General features: G+C 45.5%; 1 protein-coding gene across 1 annotated transcript in view; it reads right to left on the reverse strand.

Annotated features, from left to right (window-relative positions):
* Nucleotides 1–25,708, reverse strand: part of DNAI3 (dynein axonemal intermediate chain 3) — a 2,012,519-nt gene that overhangs the window by 1,340,523 nt on the left and 646,288 nt on the right. The window contains exon 8 of the mRNA XM_069641699.1: nucleotides 15,750–15,866. Within this exon, the coding sequence (XP_069497800.1) occupies nucleotides 15,750–15,866 (117 nt within the window). The remainder of the gene's footprint in view (nucleotides 1–15,749; nucleotides 15,867–25,708) is intronic.

A 25,708-nucleotide genomic window follows, 5' to 3' on the forward strand; every position in this document is an offset into this window, starting at 1 on the left:
TCTTTGTGGGCAAGACCCAAATGGTAGAAATGGGAGCAGTCCATTACCTGGGCAGATCAATCTCTGATCACTCCCCGTTAATGATGGAATGGACAATAAGAGGACCTCGGCCACCCATTCCAATGTGGCGCATGCCCACAGATGCCTTAACAGATCACATTTTTAAAGACAAGCTGAAAGCGAAACTAGTGGAGTTCTCACAACACAATCTGGGCAGTGTGAGGAAGTGGGGAACTATCTGGGAGAAACTAAAAGTGGTTGTTAGAGGGGAAGTAATGGCTAGTGCAGGAGGCATACGGAAGACTGAGGGTGGATCTGGAAAGGCTGGAAGAGGAAATCCAGCAGCTAGACGCGCATGAGATTGGGCAGCATTCTTGAGAAGTAAAATTAGCAGACACTAGGGGACGCTGCCGGGAGGCGTGGGACAGATTATCGAAATTTGACCACAAAGTTAAGTGTACCAAGTTCCATGCAGAAGGGGACAGACCTAGTAGGCTCCTATCGTGGCTATGCAAAAGGGAACACCCTAAGTACCTAACTACAGAATTGAGGGATGTGAAAGGCAATCTATGTAGAACACAGTGGGGCAACAACAATGTGTTTGCTGATTTTTACTCGAAGCTGTACAGATTTGCTGACTTTTACACAAAGCTGTACAGACAGACTATTTGTACCTCAGGAGGGGGTATTAGGCACCCTTGAAGAGATAAGCCTCCCTAGGCTGGGAGTAGTGGAGCAAGAGGCGTTAGTCGCAGACATTACTGTGGACGAAGTGAAAGAGGCAATCAGCTTGTTGGCCACTAGTAAAACCCCAGGCAGTGATGGTTTGCTATCAGAGCTTTATAAAACATACGTGGAGGTGGTGACCCCAGTGTTGCACAACATATTTAGGGAGGCCTACACAAAGGGTGAGCTCTCAAAAAGTATGAGGGAGACGCTAGTGATCCTGATCCCCAAGCTGTGGAAACCCACTGATAGTTGTGATTACTACCGTCCATTAGCCATGCTCAGCTACGACATGAATAACTTGACAACAATATTAGCGGGGCGGCTTTGCAGGGTGGTTGGGGGACTGGTACACGAAGATCTGAATGGCTTTATACTGGGCCGCAGTACTACTTTAAATCTGAGATGTTTGCAACACATTGTGGCGCAGACCACCGATGGCCACGAACAGTACGCGGTGGTGTCACTGGACGCAATTAGTCTTTGATTCTCTGTACTGGGAGTGGTTGTTTGAAGTATTGAGGGCATTTGGATTTGGGGAGCAATTCACCAATTGGGTGAGGTTACTCTATACTTCGCCGGTGGCATGTGTAAAAACGGGCAGGCAGGTGTCTGCGGCTTGGGACATACAGAGAGGTACAAGCCAGGGGTGTCTGCTGTCACCCATGCTATATATACTGGCGCTTGAACCGATAGCAATCTATCTCTGCAATGAGTTTCTAGAGGCAGGCATATGGGTGGGAGGTGTTGATCACCTGATCTCGTTATATGCGGACAATGTCCTGCTCTATCTTTGGAACCTGCAGCACAGCCTACCACTGGTACTGGAAGTACTTGATAACTTTGCTAGCGTGTCTGGAATATGCTTTAGCAGATAGAAGTCCTGTTTGTTCCTGTTAGCTGGTCTGAGGGGAGTAGCTCGAACTTGGGCTCCTTTGGTGCTTGCAATCTTTTAGAAATTTAGTTGTGCATATTATGCGCACATCTGACGACATGCATGATCGTAATACTGGGGGGGTGTGGTACAGAGGCTGAGAAGGTCTATGACAATTTGGTCAAAACTACCATTCTCACTGATGGGCAGGGTTGCCATAACGAAAATGATAATTCTGCTGAAGTTTTTGTACTTTTTTCAAAATATCCATCACTACATTAAATGCTCCTTTTTTCGCTCATTGGAAGCAAAGCTCAGAGAATTCCTTTGGGGCATGTCGAGACATAAAATCGTGCTAACAACCCTATGTCTACCCTACAGGGCGGGCGGAGTGCAGCTGCCAGACATGGAAAGATACTATTTAGCAGCACAGCTTAGCTTCGTCACCAAATGGCTCTTTGTGGAACCCACGTCGAACAACTGGTGGCCCCGGCATATCTGAAATGTTCTACGTTATTTCGCCGAACGAAATTTCATAGTGGGACTTTTCATCGCCGACCCTTTCATTGCCAACATTTTTTTATTTTTTTTTTATTTATGGCGGGGCTGCGCCCCCCAAACCCACCTTACTTAAATAATCATACCCCAACCCGCACAAACACCACCACCTAAAAAAATAAAAAATAAAAAATGTTGGCGATGAAAGGGTCGGCGATGAAAAGTCCCACAATGAAATTTTGTTCGCCGAAATGCGTGTATACCATCTGAAAGAGATTTTATGGCTACCATCCGGCTGCTTGGAGGACAGCAAATGTAACCATGTAGTAGAATGTATGGACATGGCCTGTATCCTAGCTAAAAGATGCATCGCCATGGCGTGGTAGCACGCAGGTGGCCCACAGTGCACGCAATGACACAAGGAGCTCGAGTTTTGGTGTGAAACTGAAACTAAAGTATGGAGAAATGCAATAAATGGGCAGGAGGTGCTTGCCAGTGCTACATATGAGTCCTGGAAAGTGTTGGTTTCGGACATGTTCCACCCCTCGGATGATAAACCCCCTAGAAAGCGAGGAATCACTGTAAACCACAATGCTAATAACCCAATAGCTATGTACCCAAGTTTACGTCCATTGATAGATGGTTCCAACACACAGTTGGATTGTATACCACGGAGGGGGGGGGGGGCAAAACCACATAGGATGCTATCCCACGGACCTGGCCTGAACATATGTGAATTTGAATCCGCTGCATAAGCAATGTTTTATTTTTGTTGTAGCAGTTTTTTAGTTTTTTTTTAGGTTATTACGTTAACATTGTCCCATGGAAATGATACTGTAACATGTATAAATGTGCTGAAACAATGGCATTGTAACAGGAAAAACATGTAATGCATCCGCATAAATGCTAATAAAAAGAAGTTAAAATAAATTAAGCCCACAAGTAATCGGTCTGGGCAGTAAAAATATGAAAGTAAAGTATAGACTTAGCTTGTCTGGTTTTTGAAGCAGCAGCTACCAATACACTTTTGTAAGGTTGAAAATGGATGTTAGGGAGAATTCTCATTTATGGCTAATTTCCCTCACCTAGTGAGTCCCTCAGCAGCTTTGCTGGATTACTGGGGTTTATTTTTTCCACCTGGCTGTGAGCCTTTTTTCCCACTCTTACATGTGTTTTGCCATGTGTACTTCTACTTTTTGTGTGATCTTGGGCTCTGGAGCCACACCACTCCATGAGCCCAGCTTTTTGTGTGTGTTACACAGCACCCTCAGTGCAGTGACACAGGGTTGTCTTTGAGACTTCTCACTGACTCAATTTTTCTGGGGCTGACTACTGTCCCCCAGAAACATGTAAAGTTGCCATTAACTTTATATAGTCACTTTAAACTACAGACCCAGTACACCCATCTTACATGGAGTATTGGAAAGGTTAATTCCTACCCCTTTTTGTCTGTGCCTCTTGGATCTTTGTTTCGCTCTCTTAACATTAAGACTTGGCTGATGGCAGTGGTATCTACCCTAACTTTTCTACCGCGATTATACTATATAAACGTGGTACTGTTTTAGGCTATTGTTTTGGCCTCGAACATAAACCCGTTTGACCAAATACTTTTTATTTTGGCTCGGGTCGGGTATAGTCGCCAATTCTTTTTGTTAAAGTCCTTCCTGTGTTTTACATTTCGCGCCAAACCAGGTTTGCCTTCTTTGTTCGCCGACCTTTGGCGGGCTTCTGTCCAGAGCCCTCCTTTGGCCGTCTGGGTGTCTAGGTGGGCTGAATGTGAGGGAGGGTTTTAGTCACCCCCTGCACAGGGTCTCCTTGGAGACCCAAGTCGCACTTTGTGTCGATTGGCTTAGGTGGTTGTCTAGGCCGGACAACCCCCCTGCTGAGTGATTGACAGCCAGGCTGTGTGAATGGTGGCTTTTGGCATAAAAGGCAGGACTCTTGGGCTCCAAGTGAGAGTCGCCACTGGAACTGCAAGAACCGAAGTGAAGCGGAGAAGAAGACGGCTGCTGCAACTCCCGAGTCCCGGTGAATCCCTGCTGCAGTCCTGAGCTATATACCCTTCAACGATAGAGAAGATCCAGTCCGGAGTCTTCTTCCCTTGAGCCTGATGGAATCAACCAGCTTGACCTTCCACAGCCAGAGGATCCTCTTCTTGGTCGAAATCGCTGCACACAGCTGTAGTGCTCCGGATAGCCATCTGAAGAGCCTCTCCTGTTTTAAAGGAGCGCACCTTTTATTCACCGTTGCTTTGCTGCTGCTGGCTTCATCCGTGGGTAGTGCAGATCGCTCCAGACGTCCTCCTTCTTGTCCCCACAACTGAAGCTCCAAGAAAACGTGAGTCTGCAGGAACTACTGCCGTGGCACCAGCTTTCTTCAACGAATAAGGTACTGTGTCTGACTTCAAGGAATTAGGGTGAACCCTCCTTCCTCACCAAAGGCTTGCCGTTTTCTTCCTTCCCTCTTATAACTTTTGCTTCCCTTTGTGACAATATCTAAGTACTCCTGGCAATCTCGAATCGTGAACTGTTCTAACAGTGTGATCCTCGGCAACAGGACTCCTGTTACACTTGACAATGGCGCAGGCCTATTGACTTTTATCTACTTGTTAGAAAGTGTCCTCTGATTCTATCTGCCTTGACAAAAGTATTGCCTATGATTTTTATCCCCAATTCTCTTGTGTCAATTCATGTGCTAAGTGTGTTTGACTTCGGTTACAATTCTTCCCGCGGGTACGCTTATCTTTCGTAAGACCGAACTGTCATTACTGTCAAAAAGTGATCGTGTATGAACCCCCGGTAACATCTTTGTTTCACAACACCGGTCTGACAAATCCTAAGGTACTTCCCTTGAATTGTTCTGCACAAGGGAAACTGGTTGTGTAGCATATTTGAAGTGTGGTTTTATTTTACTAGAAGTGAAGTGTTTTGTGAACAGATGGTTTAAAAGTAAATGTACTTATATTTTTTTTAACCAGAAACCTTGAGTCAGTGTTTGCTTGAGTCACAGTAATTGTAGTCCTTTGTGTAAGGTTTAGGTCGATTTGACCGAAAACAAATGGTCGAAACGACCAAATGTTCTAAAAATGCTACCACCAAAGGATCGAACACCAAAAGTTCGATCCTTTGGTGGTAGCATTGGAAAAAAAAATGGGGGCTGCGGGGGTTTCCCCCGCATTCCCCCGCTCATTATACTTTATGGTATAGTGAGCGGGGGCTGCGGGGGACACCCCCGCAGCCTTCCGTGTTAAAAAAAAAAAAAAAGGACCCTGCAGCGCCGGTTCCATTTCACAGAAGTGAAAGGGAACTGGCGCTGCAGGAACCCAGCGTGAAGACAAGGTAAGTGGGGTTTGTTTATGTTGGTGGTGTGGGTGAGGGTGTGCTGAGGGTGTGGGTGGGGGGTTGCTATGGGTGTGCTGTGTGTGTGTGTGTGTGTGTGTGTGTGTGAATGTGTGTTTTTTCAAATTATCGGGCCTGAAATGACCGAAAACAAAGTGTTCGAACTTTTGGTAATTCGAACACTTTGTTTTTGGTCATTTCATTCTCGATAATTTGTAATTCGGTAAAATCAATTGGATTCTTGTGTAATCTCTACTACTGCTCATTTGCTCTTGAGATAAGTCTGGCTGCTCAGCCATTGCTACCACTATTTCTGTTTAGTAGAGGCTTGTACCAAAGGTGAAATTGTATTTATCACTTGTAGTCTATATCCGAGGGGCAATCACCGATCTGCCTCGCTTGTGTTGCACAGCCTGGTATGCCTGTAATTCCCAGTGACCCTGCTTCAGATCCTTCCTTCACTAGGTGAGCACTCAGATCTGCGTCGTCACACTCCAACTGCAGTACTGTTGACTTTGTGTCTGCACCACTTCCAGTTTCCTGCCTAAGTCCTCAACTCCAGCAGAGCTGCGCCACCTTATACTGCTCGACTCAGTACCTTCTTAGCTGTTCAAACGATTAGCAGTTTCCGCCTGTTGTGTGCCTTTGCCAGCTCTGTAATACTATGCAATACATTCAATGCCTTCAATGCCGACAGGTGCCCTACTCTTCAGTGCGCGTGTATGGCTTCAGTGGGTACCATTCAGCCATGTGCCCCCCACCCTTTACGCCAGCTGCCGTTGATACCTGTGCTCTTGTCCCTAAAGTATGGATCACTACTCAGTCAGTCAGGGGGAAGAGGTTCCCTTGCTAGTGCTGTGAACCCCACCTGGCTGCACCCCAAGTCTCACAGTGAAGCCCCTGCTAGCGATTCCTGGTCTAGTCAAACAGCAGTGTTGTCCTTCAGGTTCTGCACACCCTTTGCAGTCACACGGCGCAGCCCCTCCGCAGTTCACTTGCCTTCAGTTGTCCTCACCCAGTTCCTTTATACTGTGAAGACCATGGCCTGTGATAACGTTCCCAGGACAGATCGCCGTTTTCCCAGCATGCCCACTGAGCCAGCAGGCAGTCAGAGCCTTTGTGTCCTCAAGCACGCTGATCGGCCGTGCTTGCTATTTCCAAAGTTCTAGGGTCCCGGGGCTGCGTGCCTAGTGTGTACGTTCCCTACTGATGAGCTGTTTCCACGTACCCGTCAGAGCGTCCACCTCCGATTCACACTGCAGCCCTTCCCGCGTGTTCCGTGATTTCCACGCGTCGCATCGCGTTCCCAGTTGCATTCAATACCAGCCCCCGACCTGACGTCTCAGCTGCCATTAGTCCTCCACTCGTTTGTCCTCAGTTTGGCTATTCCTCGCGCATTCAGATTTTTCCAGCCTCTTCTCGGGTCCTACCGGCACCTCTGTTGCACCAGTCTCACCCTCTTCCTTGCACTCTGCCCTGGCCCCGGTTCTTCGCAGCTCTGCTCTCTATTGAGGCTTTATGCCGGTGCCCAGACTTACCAGCACTCGCCTGCCACTACGCTCTGCATTTGCCCCTGCCGTCAAGGGAGTAACCTTCAACAAGGACGCACTGACACAGCACTTCTCACGGTAAAACAGTGCTGCATAGGGACTCTTTCTGTGTGTTTTGTTCTGTTACTTGTTGCACCCTTAAGCCCATGGGTTGGGGGTGTGTGGCCTGAGCCCATGGAGTGAGGTAGAGCTTGAACGGAGATCCCGTCGTGATCCTTCAATACATCCTGAAACACAGTGGTTTGCCTTGAACTGCGTGAAGCTAAACACATCTGCAGAAGTGGGAAGCATTTCCACAGCTCAGAAGTGAGTCGCCGATGAAAATCGGAGTAGTTTTGTGGGAGAAACGACGGTCGCAAGCAGGGGGCCCTGTGGAAAAAAGATGGCGGATGAAGCCGCAGCTCGATCCTGAAGAGAAGTACGGGGGAGGAACATCCAGTCGAAAGAACGTTACCATGGGTAAGTAACTTGTTCTTCGAATGGATTGTGTCCTCCCACGGATTCCTCCTCTTTGACAGACTCACACAGCAGTATTTGATTTGGAGGAGGGAGTAGAATTTGAATTCATATATTTTCATGGACAGAGTGCAGCACTGCCTTCCCAAAAGTACCATCCTAACCGAGGGAATATTCCAGGCAATAATGCTTTGTGAATGTGTGAATGCTAGACTGCGTTGCGGCTTCACAAATGTTTTTAGTTGGAACGCCCCTTTGCAGGGCTGTAGAAGTAGCCATGGCCCTGGTGGAATGGGCCCTTAAACCTTCAGGAGGGTCTTTCCCTGCCAGCCTGTAACATTCTGAGATTGCCAGTATTATCCACCTGGATAAGGTCTGTTTAGTAACAGCCGCAATCAGTGTATGTCCTGTATATCCAATGAACAGTTGGTCATAAATGCGTAGCTTAGATATTCTAGATATATAAAAGCTTTATGCTCTCCGAGGGTCAAACCCATGTAGTCTTTCCTCCTCCTTGTCATGATGAGGTGGGGTATAGAAAGAGGATAGAACACATTTCTGCACTATTTGAAAATCAGAAATGAAATTGGGCAAAAATGAAGACTTGACCCTTAAAACAACCCTATCCTTGTGGAAGATAGAAAATGGTGGTTTGAACGAAAGTGCCTGCAACTCGCTCACTCTACGTGCTGTTGTCAGAGCTACCAATAAGATGGTTTTAAAGGTTAACAACCTTGAAGGACATGGGTGTAAAGTTTCGAAGGTGCACAGATTAGGGATTTTAGAACCAGATTAATGATCCAAACTGGATCCTGGAAAGGAGATTGGGGGGTGGGGGGGGGTGGGTCCTGGGGGAATTTAGTCCAACGGCAACAGGTCAAAGACTTTGTTGCTGGCCTTCTGGCCAAAAGCAACACCTCCATTACGTCCGGGAGGTCCCAGTCCTTATATCTCAGCCTTTCAGAAACCAAGCTTGAAGGTTGAGTCTTTTGACCTCTGGATGGAGAACCCGACCCTCCTCTCACGATAGATGGTCCTTTGTGGAAGACACATTGGAGTACAGATGGACATGTCCAGAGACAGATGGACATGTCCAGAAGGTCTGGGTACCACGTCCTCCTGGCTCAATCCTGGGCAATTAGGATCATGTGGTTCCCGAAACTTCTCAACCTCCTGATCACATGAGGAATGACGGGGACTGGAGGAAATGCGTACAGGAGTGGAAAATCCTAGCCCCCTACGAAGTTGTCTCCTAGAGCTCCTTTTGGGGGAAATTCCCTGAAGCAATACCATTTGAGGCCTGGGTTTCCTGAGAGAGCTGAAGAAGAGAAGCTTGCACCGCAAGACAACTCAACCAGAAGATGAAGCGATCAGGAGTAGTATTTTATTAGTTGATTTATATAGAAATACGCTGTATACGAGGGGGTAGACCTGTCCTCAAATATTTGCGACTGCAATTATTTATTGCAGCGATAATTTCAAAATCTCCAGAGATCAACAGTAAGACATTAAAGAATATGTATTTACTGAACAAGGAATGATCCAAACACTGGACTGTAGCTGTTGTAGCCTTTTTTAATTTGGCTACACATGTAGGTTTGCAAAAGGGAAGTTTAACCACTTTAAATCAAGTGGGTCACAGGATTCTCAAGTGTTCTGTAAAAGTCCATTCACAAAAGTGCAAAAACAATTGTGTCAAAAAGTACAGTGAACAAGACACTATTAAAGCCCTGTCCCTTTTTGCTTTTCTCTATCCCCACAGGCTTTTTAAAATTTTGAAATTATCACTGCAATAAATAATTGCAGTCGTAAATATTTGAGGACAGGACTACCCCCTCGTATACAGTTTCATGCTAGCCTTTTCGTCCTGCCCGACCCTAGGCTGTCCCTTATGTTACAAATTATATAGAAATACAACTGGCTGCAAAACTTTGATTATGTGAAGACCAAATCGAGGTACTTACCATGCAATTTCACAGAAAGGGCCAAAAACCACACAGCTAGGCAAAGGGATGCCAGAGCCTCCAAAGCTGGGAAAAAGGGCATCCAAGAAGGGTTCATATAACTATCCACTTGTCAGTATTAAAGAACGATCACAGAGGTATGATATTGAGGGAGGAGACGAACAAGTTGATTACCCCTGTTAACGTTCTTTCCATTGGATGTTCCTCCAACGTATTCCTCATTTTATGATAATTATCCTTCCAGCTTCAGCTACTTCGGAAGATTTTTCGACAGGGGGTGCTGTGTGCCGTCTCGTTTAGTCGATGTCCCTCGAGGGCCTCCGTTCAACTCTTGATGTCATCATCAGTATAAATAGTGCATGCAACGCTCGTTAGCTTCAGTTCTGTTTTTCTCTTCTGTAGAGGAATTACCAGGCCTACCATAGACCGTAGGCTCCAAGAAAGCGTAAAGTGTAATAACATGTATATTCTACGGCTGGGTAGGCTGGGAGGGACGATCAGGAACGCATGGGAGGAACATCCAATCAAAACAACGTTACCAGGGGTAAGTTACTTGTTCTTCGAATGGATTGTGTCCTCCCACGTATTCCTCATCTTATGATAGACTCCCAAAGCAGTACTAATTTGGTGGTGAGTACAAATTATATTTTGTTTGAGCTGTTGTCATGGACTGAATGAAGGACTGCTTTTCCAAATTGTCCTTCCTAACTGGAAGATGAATCCAAGCAGTAATGTTTCACAAAAGTGTGAATAGACGATAAAGTGGCCGCTGAACAAATGTCTTTGACTGGAACACCTCTCTGAAGAGCTGCAGAGGTTATTGTGCCCATTGTGGAATGTGCTCTCAAGCCTTCCGACTCGTCTTTGCCTGCTAACCTGTAACATTCCACAAACAGCCTGTTCTGTAACAGATATACCAATTTAGGACCTGTATAGCCAATGAATAATTGGTCATTTTGACAAAACTATGCCATTCTTGATATATAGAACTGAGAGCCCTTTTTGGGTCAAGCCTGTGTAATCTTTCCTCCTCCTTTCCGGGATGAGGTGGTGGATAGAAAGTTGGCAAAATGTTCTTTTGCGACAAGTGGAAGTCAGACTACTTTCGGTAAAAAAGAAGGTTTCAACCTGAGAACAACCTTGTCTTTATAGAAAACCGTATGTGGGGTTTTACAGGAAAGTGCTTGCAACTCGCTTACCCTGTGCGCTGACGTTATTGCGATTAGCAAAACAGTTTTCAAGGTTAACAGTCTTAATGGGCATGAGTGTATAGGCTCAAAAGGAATGCATGTTAGACATTTTAACACCAGATTAAGATCCCATACAGGGACTTTGAATGGGACTGGTGGAAATACGTTAGTAAGACCCTTTAGTATTTGAACAATCAGAGGCATTTAAAAATATGAATCCTCCTCTGAAGAGCGCTTGAAAATAGATAGCGCTGCTAGGTAACCTTTTAATTGTTCCAATCTGGAGCCCCAGATTTGCCAAATGTAACAACAAAAAAAAGCACAATTGGTATGTGACCCAGAAAGGGATCCACATTATTATCCCTGCACCTACTGCTTAACTTGTTCCAACAGCAGCGGTACAAAGATTTCTTTGCTGACCTTCTGGCCGAAAGCAAGGTATCCATTATGGCATCCAGGAGGTCCCAATACTTGCATCTCAACCTCTCAGAAACCCTGGGTTAAGGTTTAGAGTCTTGGACTCTGGATGGAGAACTCGACCCTCCTCTCGCGAGAGAAGCTCCTCTCTTTGTGGAAGATGCACTGGAGGGCAGATGGACATGTCCAGAAGGTCCGGGTGCCACGTCCTCCTGGCACAATCAGGAGCAATTAGGATCATGGATTTCCCGGACTTCCTCAACCTCCTGATCACATGAGAAATGACGGGGTATGGAGGAAACGCGTACAGGAGTGGAAACTCCCAATCCACTACGAAAGCATCTCCTAGAGCTCCTCTTGGGGGAAATTCCCTGGAGCAGAACAGTTCGCATTTCCAGTTGACACTGGTCGTGAACAGATCCATTTGCCGGGTTCTCCAAAGGGTGAAGATCTCTAGAAGGACATCCTGAGCTAGTTTCCACTTGTGGGATACTATGCTCTGCCTGCTCAGAGCATCTGCCACCGTGTTCTCCTCTCCGGCTTGGTAAACTGCTGATAGAGAGATTCCTTCTTGAATTGCCCAGAAACAGAGCTGCATTGCTTCTCTGCACAGTGGTAGTGACCCTTCGCCTCCTTTATGGTTGAGGTAGTACATGGCCACTGTGTTGTCCGTCATTATCAGGACATTCTTTCCCTGTACAGAGGGCAGAAAGGCCTTCAGCGCTAGTCTGATTGCCCTCCGCTCCAAAAGGTTGATGTGTAGTTTGGACTCCAACGGAGACCAACGACCACTGGTTGTCAGCTCATTGGCTTGGGCTCCCCACCCTGTGAGTGAGGCGTCAGTCACTAGTTATCTCCAGCTATGGCTGCCAAAAGATTCTCCCTCAAGAATGTTGTCCCTGAAAGCCCACCACAGAAGGCCCTGAGAGACTCTGCTTGGAACTTTCAGCTGGTCTGACGTTCTGCCTGAGAATTGGGAGCATTGAGTCCTGAGAGTCCATTGGAGGGATGTCATTCTGAGGTGGGCATCTGGCACGACATAAATGCAGGATGCCATGAGACCGAGCATCCTCAAAAAAAATCGAAGGCCAGAAGATTTTGGGCACTATGGAATTTGGTGACCATCTGCAGAATATGTTGAGCTCTCACCTCGGGTGGCAAGGCTTTCCCCGAGGAAGCACCCAGGACTGCTCCAATAAATTGGAGTGTTTGAGATGGTAACATATGTGACTTCTTGTAATTGTGGGAGAAGCCCAGTCTGTGGAGAGAGTGTCAGGTTACGCCGAGATCTTCCCGGGCTTGTTCGGTTGAACGTGCACTGATCAGCCAATCGTCCAGGTAGGGATAGACGCAAATCCCCCCCCCCCCCCCCGAGACTCGCTGCCACCACCGCCATTAACGTGGTGAAAACTCTTGGTGCAGAGGTCAGCCCGCATGGCAGAACTCAAAACTGATAATGAGAACAGCCAACCGCAAACCTCAGGTATGTTCTGTGCTCGAGATAGATAGTTACATGAAAGTAAGCATCCTGAAGGTCCAATGACACCATCCAGTCTTGGTTTTGAAGAGCCTCAAGGATTTGGGAAAGGGTAACCATCTTTAACCTGTCCTTCCTGAGGAACTTGTTTAAGTTTCTTAAGTCCAAGATGGGTCTCAATCCTCTGTCCTTTTCAGGAATGAGAAAGCATTGGGGAGTACCAACCCTTGTTCCTTTCCGTCACAGGTACTGGTTCTATAGCACCTTTCTCTAGCAGGGTCAACATTTCCTGCACAAGGAGCGGATCCAGAACTTTGAAAGAGTTGTTCCCCGGTGGATGATCCTGAGGCCTTTTTTTAAAAGGAAGGCAGTAACCTTGGGCTACAGTTTCCAGTACCCAAGCATCTGAAGTAATGCCCCGCCATTCTTTCAGATGCTAAGTTAGTCTGCCTCCCACGGGGTCTTGTGAGTCAAGGCCTCAGAGTGGTTTTGAGGCGGCTAAATCGGCGGCTGAGGGTAAAACTGTGCCTGCTTGGGCTGGCTTAGCACCTCTCCCTCGTCCACCACGAGGGAATCTTCTCTGACCTCTTTGACTGGCTTATCCTCTTCCTCTTCCAACTGAGGAGTAGAATCGAAAGGACTTACCCCTCCAAGAAGATGAACCGGAGTAGGGGTATTGAGGATGTCTAATGGTGACGCTAAGGGATTTAGCTGCCGCTTTCGAGGTCTACAACTTTTCCAAACTCTGATCAGCCTTGCTACCAAGCAGCTTCAAGCCATCAAAGGGGATATTGAGGAGTCTAGACTGCACATCTGGAGCAAATGCGGACTTGCTCAACCACGCAAATCTGCGCAACACTGTGCTAGGTGCCATGGATCTGCTGATGCGGTCTGCTGTATCCAGACCTGACTAGAGGCATCCACCCATTGCCTCCTTACCATCCTTGATGATAGCCAGGAAGATGTCTCTTTCTTCACCTTACAGGATGTGGTCAGCCGCCATAGCTATGCAGTCCCATAGCGTAAACTAAAACTTTGATAGTGTACAAGTTGCGTTAGGTGACTTTAATGCCATACTACCAGCAGAAAATATTTTTCTCGCCCAGGCATCTACTCTCGTATCATCCCTATCAGGAGGGATAGATGGGTATGCTGATTGCTTAGTAGATTTAGCAGCTTAAACCACCAAACTTTCTGGTGTTGGATGTTTTATTAAGTACTCTAAGTCACTGCTGGATGGCCTATATTGCCTAGCAAACTTTGTATTCACTGCAGCTGCAGTCTCTGGTGTCTCCCAAGTTGCTGAAATCCTATATTTTAGTGCAGTGTGAAATTGCAAAATTGGATCTTTTTGGGGCCCCTGATCCAAAATATCTGTCAGGTCATCCTGCTCAAAAGAAGGAGTAGGACTGCTCCAACCTACAAACTCTATCACCCTGCTGATCAGCTTCCTATATGAGGAGACAGCGTGGTCAGTAGGATCTGGTTTACCAAATTCCAGTTCGGGAGAGTTATCTAAACCACAAGCTGACTGAAGGTTATCATACAAGTCTTTTAACCTAGTCTCTTCTGAGATTAATTTCTCTGGCACATTAGGGGAGCCATATTGTAACCCAAATGGTAGTGCGTTATCATCTGAAGGTTCATTATTTTCATAGATAGAGGTTAAAGACTTTAAAAAAAAAATGTTTGGCAAGGGTTTGAAAACCTTGGCTTCAACAACTTCGAAGTAATCGTTGACAACGACTTCGAAGTTGATTTTGTCGGAGTTGACTTCGAAACTGGTGTCGACGGCTCTGATGTCTACAGTGTTCATGAAGGTGACAGCGTTGTCGACTTGTTATGCTTTTTCAAAGGAACCTTCGATGGACTGGATTCCTGGCTTGTAGAAGCCCTCAACGATTTCTCATCGGATCATGATTTTTCTTGATGCTGTACCGACTTATGGCTCGGTTTCGTCTTCGACTTCCTTTTGTCGTCTTGATGCAGATCGACAAGAGCATGGGCTTTCTGCCTGTCCTTCGAGGGGGTCGGGCCGCCTTCTCGAAGATTTTAAGCATTTCTTTACGAAATGAATCCCATTTTGCTGAGGAGTCCGAATTGGTTGGACATTTGATTACCTCGGCTGAGTTCTCACTAGAGGTCGAATGTGACCTGTGACGCTGTTTCTTGGCCTTTGAAGAAGACGAAGCATGTCGCAATCGACTTCTCGATCGAGATCTCTTAGATCTTTTCCGTCAAGGAGAATCCCTCGACTCATTGGTCTTTCTTTTGGAACTCTTCGAAGGAGACTTTGAAGGCAACCTCCACACCGTCAATTTACCTTTACACTCCCTCAGAGCCTTTTCGGTCATCGCCTGACAGTAGTTACAGTCAGAGGTACGGTGAACGGTACTAAGACACCACAGACATATGCGATGGGGGTTGGTGATCGACATCTTCGATCTAGAGTCTTGGCACTTCTTGAAGCCTGTGTTAGGCGTTGATGGAGCCGACGGGGAAGACATTTTCGTAGATCGAAAATAGCTGAGAAAGTTCACTGAAGAACCAAAGTGCGCCATAATTCTTCAAAGCATTAGCTCGAAAAAAATTTAACTGAAGCCAAAGGGCGCTGCGTGTGCTATTTATACTGGTGAGGATGTCAACAGTCAAACGGATGCTCTCGAGGGACATCAACTCGACGAGATGGCACACAGCGCCCCCTGTCAAAAACATTTCCGAAGCAGCTGAAGCTGGAAGGCTAATTTATCATAGGATGAGGAATACGTGGGAGGACACAATCCATTGAAAGGTAAATATACAAAAGGCGATATGAAACACTAAGTCTTACATACTTTCTGTCCTTTATCAATGTAAGTCTAGAGGAAAATAATGGGCTATGGAGAAACGTTCATTAAAAAATCTATGGAACCATTTCCAAATGCTTGGGAAGATTCTAAAGCAATTTAATCTGGGGAGGTTTCTCGGCTGGAGAATAGAGAAGCTAATAGGAGTACACAGTTGTGCATGTAAACTGCCTACTCAAATACCGGACACTAGGATTGTATAACACCAAGTGCCTCTTTGGCACATACATGTGATCATGTAAGGCCAGTGGAAGACATTGTTTTCCTGAGAAATAATCAATTTTGAGATGCCAGTTGTTTCAAAATGTAACGTTTGTAACAGATCTGCATAACTTACTTTAGAAAGACACTGTGGCTCAGCAATTATTATACCATTTTAAATACAACAGAGAAATATGACAGCAATTAGTTACCTCATAGACACAGAGTTAAGAAAATCCTTCATACTTTTCGAAGACAAGTGTTGATCTTGTTCCTCCACTGGAAACTGTCTCGGTTCATACTGTGTGGAGGCATTTCTTGGGAATGTCCTGAGTAATTAGACCAAATATGAAAAACAGTAAATGTATGTGCTCTTAACCAAAGTCTGTGTTACTAAAATTATGAAAGATTAAATATTCATACATAGAAGAGATTTATTTTGTCTAAAATGTAATCTAGGATCCAATCAATCAAAGGTTACTTAATTGAGAAAATACATTTCATTTTTTGGGGTAAGAGCAGAGAACCACGTTTAGAACAAACAACATTGGTTTAGAAATCACTTGAATTACACAACTAGCAACTCCTACCTATTTCACATGTAGGCAATCACAAAAGAATATTTACCTTCCATAAAGACCCATCAGTGTTATGCATTTCAGAATGATATTAAGGCATATATATTAATTTGATAATTATTTGGATTTATTATATCTACAATTAGCAACAGGTTGCTAGCCATGCCTACCATGGTATTTAGGATACAAATGGACAATTTCCTCATACGTTTGCCTTATGCATTACCAATTAATCTGTAACCGTACGTACATACTTAAGTGCGAGTAAATAACACTGCAAGGATGTACATAAAATGTGACCCAACATGTACTTTCAAATGTTGCAATGAATGGCTGAGGCATCCGTCATTAGTAAACAGGGCCTTTTTACAAATGACGGATGCCTCGGCCATGCATTACCAAACGTACAACTAATATACCTAGAGCTGTGTTAACATTTATACATTGTGTGAGGCTAATTCTCTACTTGTCTGCTGCTCTTTTATTATTTTAATTAGAAAGACATTTAGCTGGATCATGACAAACCCCTTCCAAAGCAATTATTGCATTTGATCATGCAATTAAATCAATGCATGAAATGCTCGTTTTTATATTCACTTACATCCCCTGATAATGTGCAGTTTATACACCTTAAACCTGATTCAGGCTCACTCATGCCAAGCCTCACAACACGAGGACAGAATCCAATATCAGAATACGTCCCAACAACAGCACCAGCCTCAAGGATCTGAAACATGAACTCACAGGAGAGATGCACAACTCACCAGCAGCAGGAAACATACTGTAGCAGAGTTACCCATCAAGGGAATTTTAAAGGAGTGTTCCTAATAGTCACCTTACCCTCACTGGAAGATCAGAACTTTCTGTAGGGAAATTGTACTCCCAGAGCACCAACAAAGTTAATACCAAGGCCCCCTGGAAAGCAGTGTTTTAATGCTTTAAATAATGCTGAAAATGCATGAAAACACAAAATGTTTGCTACAAAACAGATTTCCCATATAAGTACAAGCACACATGGGTGCCAGTTAAGCTCCGAGGTTGCACGTTATTTGTTTGTATAACCTGTGGAGGCTTTTCAAAAAATCTTACCTTCTACGTTTGCAAAGCAAGACTAATGGGGTTTGCAAGTGCATGTGGGTGTCCACTCTGTGAAAGTGCACTTGTACATGGGTCTCCATGATGTCAATAGGCATCTCCCCGTGCTAAATATCTGCTGGATGTGTGCCCCAGCTCAGGTCCTGCTATTTCTGCAACCACGAGAGGGGAGCAAAGTGAGCAAGAACTGCTGATCAACGATTCCCTTGAAGGGGCAGGAGGATCTACACTTGCACTGAGATGAACTGCTGCCGTCCATTCATGGCATATTTGGAGTAGACAGAAAATCCTCCAGAAGCTGCACCCCAGCCCAGAATCATGTTGCTTGTAGGGGCACCCAGTGCCCTTGGCAACACAACCAACCACCAAAGCAGTGAGGCAAGGAACTTGGTCACAACATATATGTATTGTTGTAAGTCAGACGCAAGAGGCAGACACGATGTCATGGTTCAATACTTGTATTTTATTGAACTTAAGAAGAAGGCCAATTCTAACCCTATCTCTAAAGTATATCTCAACCCTATCTAAACAGAAATAAAGAAATCTGGTGCTCGTCAGTAAGTCTTACAATCTTAACAAAGGCCTCTGTCCCAAAAGCCTAATCCAACCTAAATACGGTCTCTAACACTAATACAAAGGACTAACACAAAGTTGATCAAAACAGGTCTCTTAAGGACTTCTTCCTTAGTAGTTGAAATGGTGGCTGGCTTCTAACCTTTAGTCAAATATCTCTCTGTAGGTTTCCAGGCCTTGTGCCTAGAAGAACGGATCTGAGTAACAGTACAAATGTCTTTTAATTCTTTCTCTTTGTCCTTGTAGAACAGTGGTTGACTTTGCTAATTAAATGTGGATTTCTCCACTCTGGAGTATGGTGAGTTTCCGTTGACTTAGGGGTTATCTGTCTCGCTCGCCACCCTCTCATCGCACTTATTCTACACCTTCTTGGAGTCGTTTGGCTTTCACCCTTCCAAGGGTCTTCCGGTTTCTCACCCTGCTGTGAGGTATTCAGTCTCTTACTCCTTCTCTTTTATTTTATTTATTTATTGGTCACTTATTAGGAGCTTATACAATTAGCAAAACTGTTTCTATGCACCCACAGGGAAAACAGGATGGGGACAGGGGAGGTAGACAATGAATTACAGCAATGATAAATAATTAAAATGAAAGTACAACCAAATAATGAGAATAAGGGAAGGGTAGACAAACCTACTATGCCTTGTGAGTGTTCAGAACGTGCAAGTGCAGAGGGGAGGGTGTGAGGGAGAGGTGCTTTAATACTCATGGAGAAGTGCTCAGGGTAAGTGCAACCACCCATGGGTAGTGTGAGCCCAAGTAAGTGCAGCATTTGTGGCTTTCACCCTGAGAAGGGTCTTCCTGTTTCACACCCCGCTGTAAAAATGTGTTTCTCTTACCCCCTGCTTGCAGTGATTTGGATTTCACTTTCCCAAGGGTTTCTTGGTTCATCATCCCTGACCAGCGTCTTTCTGTTTTTCACCTCACTGTGGGGATTTGTTTTTTTTATATATTGGTTATTAAACGGTTGGAGTAACAATTGCAGTTGACAAAACAACACATTCAGTACCTGTAAAGCACAATAGACATTCAGAGTCCTTTGGATCCCTCTTACTCATTGGGGAGTTTCCGGACCCCGCAGTTTTCCCCTTGTCCCCCATGACCTCCCATATGCGCCACATAGACCAGTCCATCCCACTCACTATTTCTCGCCTGGACCCAAGTACAATTTTGCCAGATGTCGTTTGAATGTCAACACCGGGAATTTGAGGTCGTAGTCCATTATTGGCGACCAGATTGCTTGAAATTGGTGGAGTTTTCCCTCCTTTGCATCCGTCACCTTCTCCGCCACTAGCACATCCCAGACCTTAATCCACCATAGTCCCAGATCTGGGCTCGCAGATGTTTTCCAGCAGCAGGCAATGGTAATACATGCAGCCAACAGCAAGTGTGTTAGTAGCCGTGCCTGGGCCCCAGACTTCGGATATATTCCTTGCACGGGCCCCCAAGAGCAAAGTCTTCGGGCGCATCGGGAGTTGACTACCCGCGATACCCTTTATAGCCTGCACAATGTTCTCCCAGAAGGAACAAATCAGGGGACAGTCAAACCACATATGAAAATACGACCCATGTGCTCCACAGTTCCGCTTACAGGCAGGAGGAAATGTAGCCTGGAGATGGTGAATCTGCGCCAGAGGGTAATACCAGTGGAACAATAATTTTAACACACATTCGTTATTTGTCACCCATCTAGATGAGGCATGGCCTCTAGCCCAAATCTGTGACCAAGCTACATCATCCAACTGGTGGCCCAAATCTGTTTCCCATCGAGTCATGTAATCTGGGCAGCGAGGGGTTAGGAAGTCCTCCCTGAGAAGTCTATATAGTTTCGAGATCCCGCCCTTATCTAGCCCTTCCCAGATGGTTAGCTCCAGTGAGCTCAAGGGGCGGGTGGCCCTTTGTCTTATTTCAGGGTGAGTGATCCAATGACGTATCCGAGTGTATGGGAACCTATCCAACTCCGAGCGGTGAAACGCCCTTGATTTTATTTTTATTGTTTTATTTAATTTTATTGGTTTATACACACCTTTAAAATACAACATATAAAAAGTCCACCGCTTCTCAAGCTAATCATCCATTCGTCAATTTTCTCAAAGTCTCACAGAAACCTTACATATTAGAATCAAGTTACACTGCATTTTTTGACAATCAATAATTTTTCAATCTCTTTCAAGAGAAGAGTCAATCATTGAAAATATTAACTTCATACCAACACCATCAAACTTTTTCTGTCACCATTCGTCAGCACTTCAAGACGACTGCTTTAAGGGTAGGAGTCCCAAATGTATTGTTCTGACAGGCCGTAGTTCGTGACAGAACAACAACAAGTGTTTCAGTGTCTCAATTTCCATCGTACAAAACCTGCATGAGGGATACAGGTTGGAATTGTTGGTCCATGTTCGAAGTCGCTCTTTTGTTTGAAAGGCGTTTAGGCGGAAAAGCATATACAATCTCCTTGAATTTTGATCAGGAAAGCACTCCACATAACGTTGTAGTCTGTTGAAACCCATTGCCTCACCAGGGGCATTTTTCATGAGTTTACTTGAGCTTCTCAACTCTCCAATCTGTTCCCAATCGGCTTGCCAGATTTTTTTTTGTTGCCAGATTTGGATTTTCATGTAGAGTTACTAACTTGATATCATAATCTTCAAGGAGTCCTTCACAACGTCTAATTCATAATGACAAGACGTCTTTCTTGATGCCCGAAGTAGCACTGTGCAAGATTTCGAATTGTGGGATGTTCTCTGCAACCCTGGCTTTTCGAAAGTGTGACCGTAGGTTCCAGCTATCATGCATTGAAATCAAAGACAGTTCATACCGTATACATCCTGCCGACGTGCCCTTTGGCAATTCCAACACTTTAGTGCAAAAGATATTTTCAAGTGTTGACCACAACTCATACGGACATCCAAAGGCATTTTCTGCTCCATAAGTAAGAACAGGTATTACTTTCTGTTGAAAGAAATTAAGAACCGGTTTCAAAGAAAACTTTCCAAATTTCTTGTTAAAAAAAAACGCTTGGCATGCAAGCTGCCTGCATTTACTCTTGGTAGCTGTAATCCATGGGCCATCATAAATGCTTGCACTTATTTGCATTCCCTTTAACAGTCTTCAAATCAGCGCTGTTGGCCTTCCACAAATAGTTGTCTGAGTGTGAGTAAACCTCCCACTTTCCATCGCCTAAATGCCACGGATGCGTAGCTGGTGTGAAGGCCGGGTTACAGAGGACCGGAGAGAGTGGGCCCATACTTCTAGTGATCTTTTTACTCCGCAGCACCTCGTCCCATGCCTTTAAAGTATTTTTGTCGATGAGAGCAAATGCGGTCATTGCTTACGTGTTGTGAGGCAAATGAACGGTAGAAAGCGGAGAGGAAGAGAACCCTTGGATTGCTCAATTTCCATCCCTTTAGGTGCAGTAGCATCGGCCATCAAAGTAAATAGATGGGAGAGCTGTGTCGCCTATGCATACCTCAGTAGATTAGGAACCACCAGGCCCATGAGCCTGGAACACCTCATCATCACCTTCTTTGGATTCTAGATTTTTTACCCTGCCATATGAATCCCAAGAGTTTACGTTGGAGCCTCTCTAATGTAGGTTTCGGGACCTCCACTGGGAAGGAAGAACAGCAGTATAATAAGCAAGGGAGTAGATTAATTTTGACTGCCGTGTTCCATCCCATCAGAGAAATTTCCTGCCCCACCCACCTTTCCAGATCCTGTTCTAGTGCCTTAACGAGACACTGTGGGGATTTGTATCGCTTACACCATGGGGTTTTAACACATCTGTGTGCCCTCATCACTGCTCCCAGGAGCAGCTGAGTTACATCTATCTCATGGTGGCGCTTGTCGGGGGAGGTGGTCTCTTCTGCAGTCGGGGAACGCAAAGTCCAGCTTCTTCCAGCATTCCCTGTGTCAGCTCTTGGTGTCAGGCTGCTTGTTGACCGTGGGCCTCATCAGTGCCATGGACTGCAGGCACCGGTTAACTGCTTTTGGTCCGGGCTGTGCTCCTCGGTTTGCTTGATCGAGTCCAGCTGATTCCAAACCAGTACTGTGCAAGCAGTGTTCCATGGGCTCCTTGGTTCCTCTGAAGACAACACCAGCTGCATCAAGCTCTTGCGTGTCTTCACCCTCCAGGAGGAGGTGCCCTCATGCAGCTCGCTCAGGTGGTACTTCCTGTTCCTTAGCCTCTCCTGTTGCCCTGTATTGTATTTACTCCTTATGAATGGTATCGAGCAGTGAAACAGATTTTGGACTTATATAGAAGTAGCTCTGATGTCACAAGAGCTTACCAAACAAAGTATGTTTAATGTATTTTGCCACAAACGGCTATAATGTGTACCGCTTCTTGGACATGTTAGTGGCTGTATGAACAGACAGCAAAGCCAATGAGCCACAAGAAATAGCCTTCATTTTGGACACACTTGTTTTATACTTTTTAATTAGGCAGCAATGAAAGGAACTCATTTGGTCCCAGATGTGACTTTACCAAATGCACCACTACAGTCTCCAGCATAGGAAAGCCAAACAAGTACAGTATAGATGCACAGTGATTATCAACAAAACAGATTGCGCTTTACCATAGTATTATATATCTTTGCCTTTTTAATTCGCAATATTTTCAATTGCTCCTCCTATCATACCATATGTGATATATTAGGTGCCTTGACATAATATATTCAAACATAGCTACATAGCATAGCTGTAATGCATTGCATGCCCTCAAAAATTACAGTCAAGACGCGTTTCCACCCCTTGGTCTTTCTCAAGACTAACTCTCTATTCAAGGCCCTTTCGTAGAGTTTCAATTGATTAGCCTAACGTTTGTCGGGCATATCGAATTGGTCAATGTCACTGAGCTGAATACAATGAGTTTGACTGCTTGTCCTACTGCTTAGTGGAAATTATAGTAATTCAGTTCTGTGAGCTTTATTTTATTAACTACCCTGGTTAAGGTTTAGTTCTTCCTGCTTGGCGTACCGTGATAGAGTTCTCGCACAGTACAATATTGGAAGTCCCATATTCTATATCATCACAGTGCATGTTTGTGTATAGCCAAAACTGAAGTTGGCTTCTGCAAATGGCAGAAAGGGGTTGAGATTCTCTGGGAACCTCTTTCAAGATATCACTCACTTAATCAGGATTCTTCACATCTGACATTATCCAGCGGTATCACAGCCTTCTTTTGTGCAGTTTGCAACCCCTGCTGTGGCTTTGATACTACTGCCATAAACACCTGCTACAGATGGCCTGAATAATTCACAGGCTAACCAAGAAGTTTCATATGGTTTATTGACAGTCAAAACAAAAAGTATGTCGACTGGTTGGAGGGTGTGGATTAGTCAGTCTATGACAGGCAGATGGTTTCATAAAGGCACTGGCTGGAAAAGAGGTATGGGAAGTGGCACTGGGTCATCTCTCTCTTTCAATGCCCATGGGATTCCCGCCCTAGCCAAGGTGAGTTAGTGCTACTAACCAGTAACCTGTCTCAAGATGGTTCCCCGAATTCATGGCTCTCAAACTCCATCAGGGGCTTTCTAACCTGTCCTTCACTAGCAAGGGTTAGTTATAAAAAGAGTTGTGTATGTATGTGCCATTCTATCTTCAAGTCTTCTATCTCCTTTCTACTCTCATGCTCGGCATACTCACCTCCTCCATACAACGCCACCCACCACATCTGCTCCACACGTCATTCTCTTCCGTCTCTCTGATGTTTCATTCCCTCCTTCCTACCACTCTACCCAGTCCACTCTTGCGCTACCAGGGACGGATTGGCCGCTCAGCCTTTCGTCACTGGGGAGTGGGGGCCGGTATCTGCCCATGCCTGGGCTGGTTTGGAAGAAATTTAAAAAATATATTTTCCAATTTGTTTTTTTTTTTTCCAAAAAGCCTTTCATCCTTCTTAGGTCAATAAATGACTACCAACACAGGTTGGGTGATATTGTATGCATATGTGTTCTATAAAAAAAGAGCGTAAGCGTAAGTGCTATAGAATAACATTATCATTTGGCCTTGGACGTCCGCTTGGATTCACAGTAATTTAGTGTACTTAGGAACAATGCTATTTGATGCCACTTCCTGTTTTGTCAAGGGGTGAAAGGTCGTGTGTCATCGCTTCCTGTGATGTCACTTTTGGGTGGGGTCAAATGACATCACTTCTGGTGATGTCATCAGAGGTCAAGCGTCATGAGGCAAGGGGTAGGCCTTTTTTTTGAGGAGAGGGGTGGGCCACTTTTCTTTGGGTGACCAGGCCTATTTCTTGTCCTAGTCCGACCCTGAGCGCTACACTACTTTCATTGTACTGCTACTACTCTCCCTACACCACCACTGATATGCTTCCTGCACTACTACTGCTACTAATGTTCTCCTCACTTCTGCACTACTAGTCCTCGTCTCGACCGTCTAATGTCACTACTTTCCTTCAGCTTCCTACTACCACTACCATACTAATACTCCACCCATACTACTACTATGCCTCTTACCACGGCTACTCTCCTTCCCAGCACTACTCTCCATCCACTACTACCACTACCATCTCTCACTACTACCACTCTCCCTACTACTGCTCTCACTACTACCCTCTCACTCACTTCTCTACTCACTCTCCCGCCTTCTATGCACCCCCTAATTCCTACACTACACTATACACCACTGATACCACCTCACCATTTCTAAGCTCTGCCAGCAACTCTGCAACATTCAGCTGCGCGGTTCATCCATCTTCCACATGGTCTCTTGGTCCCACTTCAGCTCCTCCTGCGATATCACCTGTACAACCCACACTCTGCCTTTCCTGCTGCCTACTTTTAAATTACAGTACTGGTGGTTCAGTGCCTTTCTCCTCTTCCCATTGGTTGCAGGACTCACTTGACATCTTGTACCAATCGGTGCCTGTGTTTCCGCCAGGACCACAGTGAGAGGCTTTAAAAAAAACCTTTAAGCCTTTCCCCCTTTTTTCACCACGGTTTTGCAGACAGTTTCTGGTGTTTTTCTGTTGTGCTGTGGGTTTAAAAGTTAATTTGTCGAGGCGTGGCCTGGAGCGCCAGCGATGTGGTTGCTCTCCTAATGGCCTCCGTGGGAAGCCCATGGCTTCGACTACTAATGCAGTATTTCGGCAGGTGATTTTGAAATAAAATGCTGATCACGGTGTGATGCTGGAAATGCATCGGAGGGACAAGGCCTCCGTATCCTTGTCCTTTACTGCTTTTTATCGTGTGTTCTGTTGTGTTTTCCGCGCAGGAGTTCATGTGGGACTCCTGGCGGTGCAGCTCTCTCTCTTTTGGTTTGGTGAACAGACCCCTGGGATACCCTTATGGCACCCATGGGTAGGGGTACAACCCTGTGCCCCTAGTGTATGTTTTTGGGCACCTGTGTGTGACCCACAGAGCAGGGTACGGGCTGGTGGCAGCTCCGTGCTGAAGTGACTGGTGCCATGAGCGTCCTCCATTTTGGGATACCCCGGCCCTGTCCTTGGAATCGATAGATTGCTGATGGAGACAAAATGGCCCCCATGGCCTCTTGCCTTCCATCACCTGTTACCCTGATCTTCCCGAAGTCCCGGGAAGCCCCGCCTCTGTCCCTTCCCCCTGACTGGCTGTTGGGTGGAAGTTCCGTATATGGTAGTGTGGGGAAGTGCCGACCAGACTGGCTGGAGCCTTCTCAACAACCGTATGTTGTGGGTACGCCTGTGGGTGGGACCTGGGTGAATGGAGTGTGTGACGAATATACATTCTATGTTGTGACTGTCTAGTATCTGGTGTTCGACACAATGGTTGAGACAGCCCTGCCCGAAACCGATATGAATGCAGCTTGGAGTGTTGAATGGCTCGGTACTTGTCCCAATACACATAACTTGTTGCGAGTGTCGGGAGAGAAGCGAATGGCCTGAATACCTCGTGTACCTGATTTGTTGACTGCCTGCCTTAATG

The sequence above is a fragment of the Ambystoma mexicanum genome, chromosome 1q (genome assembly GCF_040938575.1).
Source record: "Ambystoma mexicanum isolate Mex_15411 chromosome 1q, UKY_AmexF1_1, whole genome shotgun sequence".
NCBI classification, from domain to species: domain Eukaryota; kingdom Metazoa; phylum Chordata; class Amphibia; order Caudata; family Ambystomatidae; genus Ambystoma; species Ambystoma mexicanum.